General features: G+C 31.3%; 1 protein-coding gene across 1 annotated transcript; it reads left to right on the forward strand.

Annotated features, from left to right (window-relative positions):
* Positions 1-805, forward strand: LOC123298968 (probable small nuclear ribonucleoprotein Sm D2). The gene is made up of 4 exons (XM_044881071.1): positions 1-149; positions 213-333; positions 447-581; positions 689-805. Coding segments are annotated over exons 1-4 (363 nt in total). The 5' UTR covers positions 1-147; the 3' UTR covers positions 794-805.

The following is an 805-nucleotide window of genomic DNA, read 5'->3' on the forward strand; positions in this document are numbered from 1 at the left end:
TTCATGGTTTATACGTCTGTGCGACTGATGACTGATGAGCGAGCTGGCGAGCATATGCTTTGTATTTAACGTTTTGAGGTTAAGTTAAGCGTCGATTGCCGATACAAAGTTTGAATTATTCATTTTTAAGATAAAATATTATTCAAGATGTAAGTTTTTTATTGAAAATTAATAAAACGCACTGTTATTTAATGAATTTGTATGTATTATAGGGCTGCCGTAACAAAACCAAAATCTGAAATGACTTCAGATGAGTTAGCTCAAAGAGAAGCCGAAGAATTTAATACTGGACCACTTTCTGTTTTAACACAGTCCGTAAAAAATAATACTCAGGTAAAATCCTTATAAAATTTCTTACGTAAGGTGTTAAACAAAAATTAAAGAGGTTTCTAGCAAACCTAAAAGTTTGTAACTTGTTATGAACAAAGTTATGTCTTCTGTTTTAGGTACTTATTAACTGTAGAAATAATAAAAAATTATTAGGCAGAATAAAAGCTTTTGATAGACATTGTAATATGGTGTTAGAAAATGTAAAAGAAATGTGGACTGAGTTACCCAGAACTGGAAAAGGCAAGAAAAAGGTACGCATTTCTTTGTCCAGAATAATCGGAATACATTTACCCCGATTTGATCAAGCTTATCCCAAAAACAATATATTAATATTTTTTATACTTTTTTTTCGCTTTAGGCAAAACCAGTGAACAAAGATCGTTTCATTTCCAAAATGTTCCTTCGTGGTGATTCCGTAATTCTTGTTCTACGTAATCCTTTGGCAACTGCTGCTGGAAAATAATATTCTTAAGTA

The sequence above is a fragment of the Chrysoperla carnea genome, chromosome 4 (genome assembly GCF_905475395.1).
Source record: "Chrysoperla carnea chromosome 4, inChrCarn1.1, whole genome shotgun sequence".
NCBI lineage: Eukaryota > Metazoa > Arthropoda > Insecta > Neuroptera > Chrysopidae > Chrysoperla > Chrysoperla carnea.

Coding starts and splice junctions, on each gene's coding strand:
- LOC123298968 (XM_044881071.1), top strand. Junction 334..446: donor CCGTAAAAAATAATACTCAG/GTAAAATCCTTA, acceptor CTTCTGTTTTAG/GTACTTATTAACTGTAGAAA. Junction 582..688: donor CTGGAAAAGGCAAGAAAAAG/GTACGCATTTCT, acceptor TTTTCGCTTTAG/GCAAAACCAGTGAACAAAGA.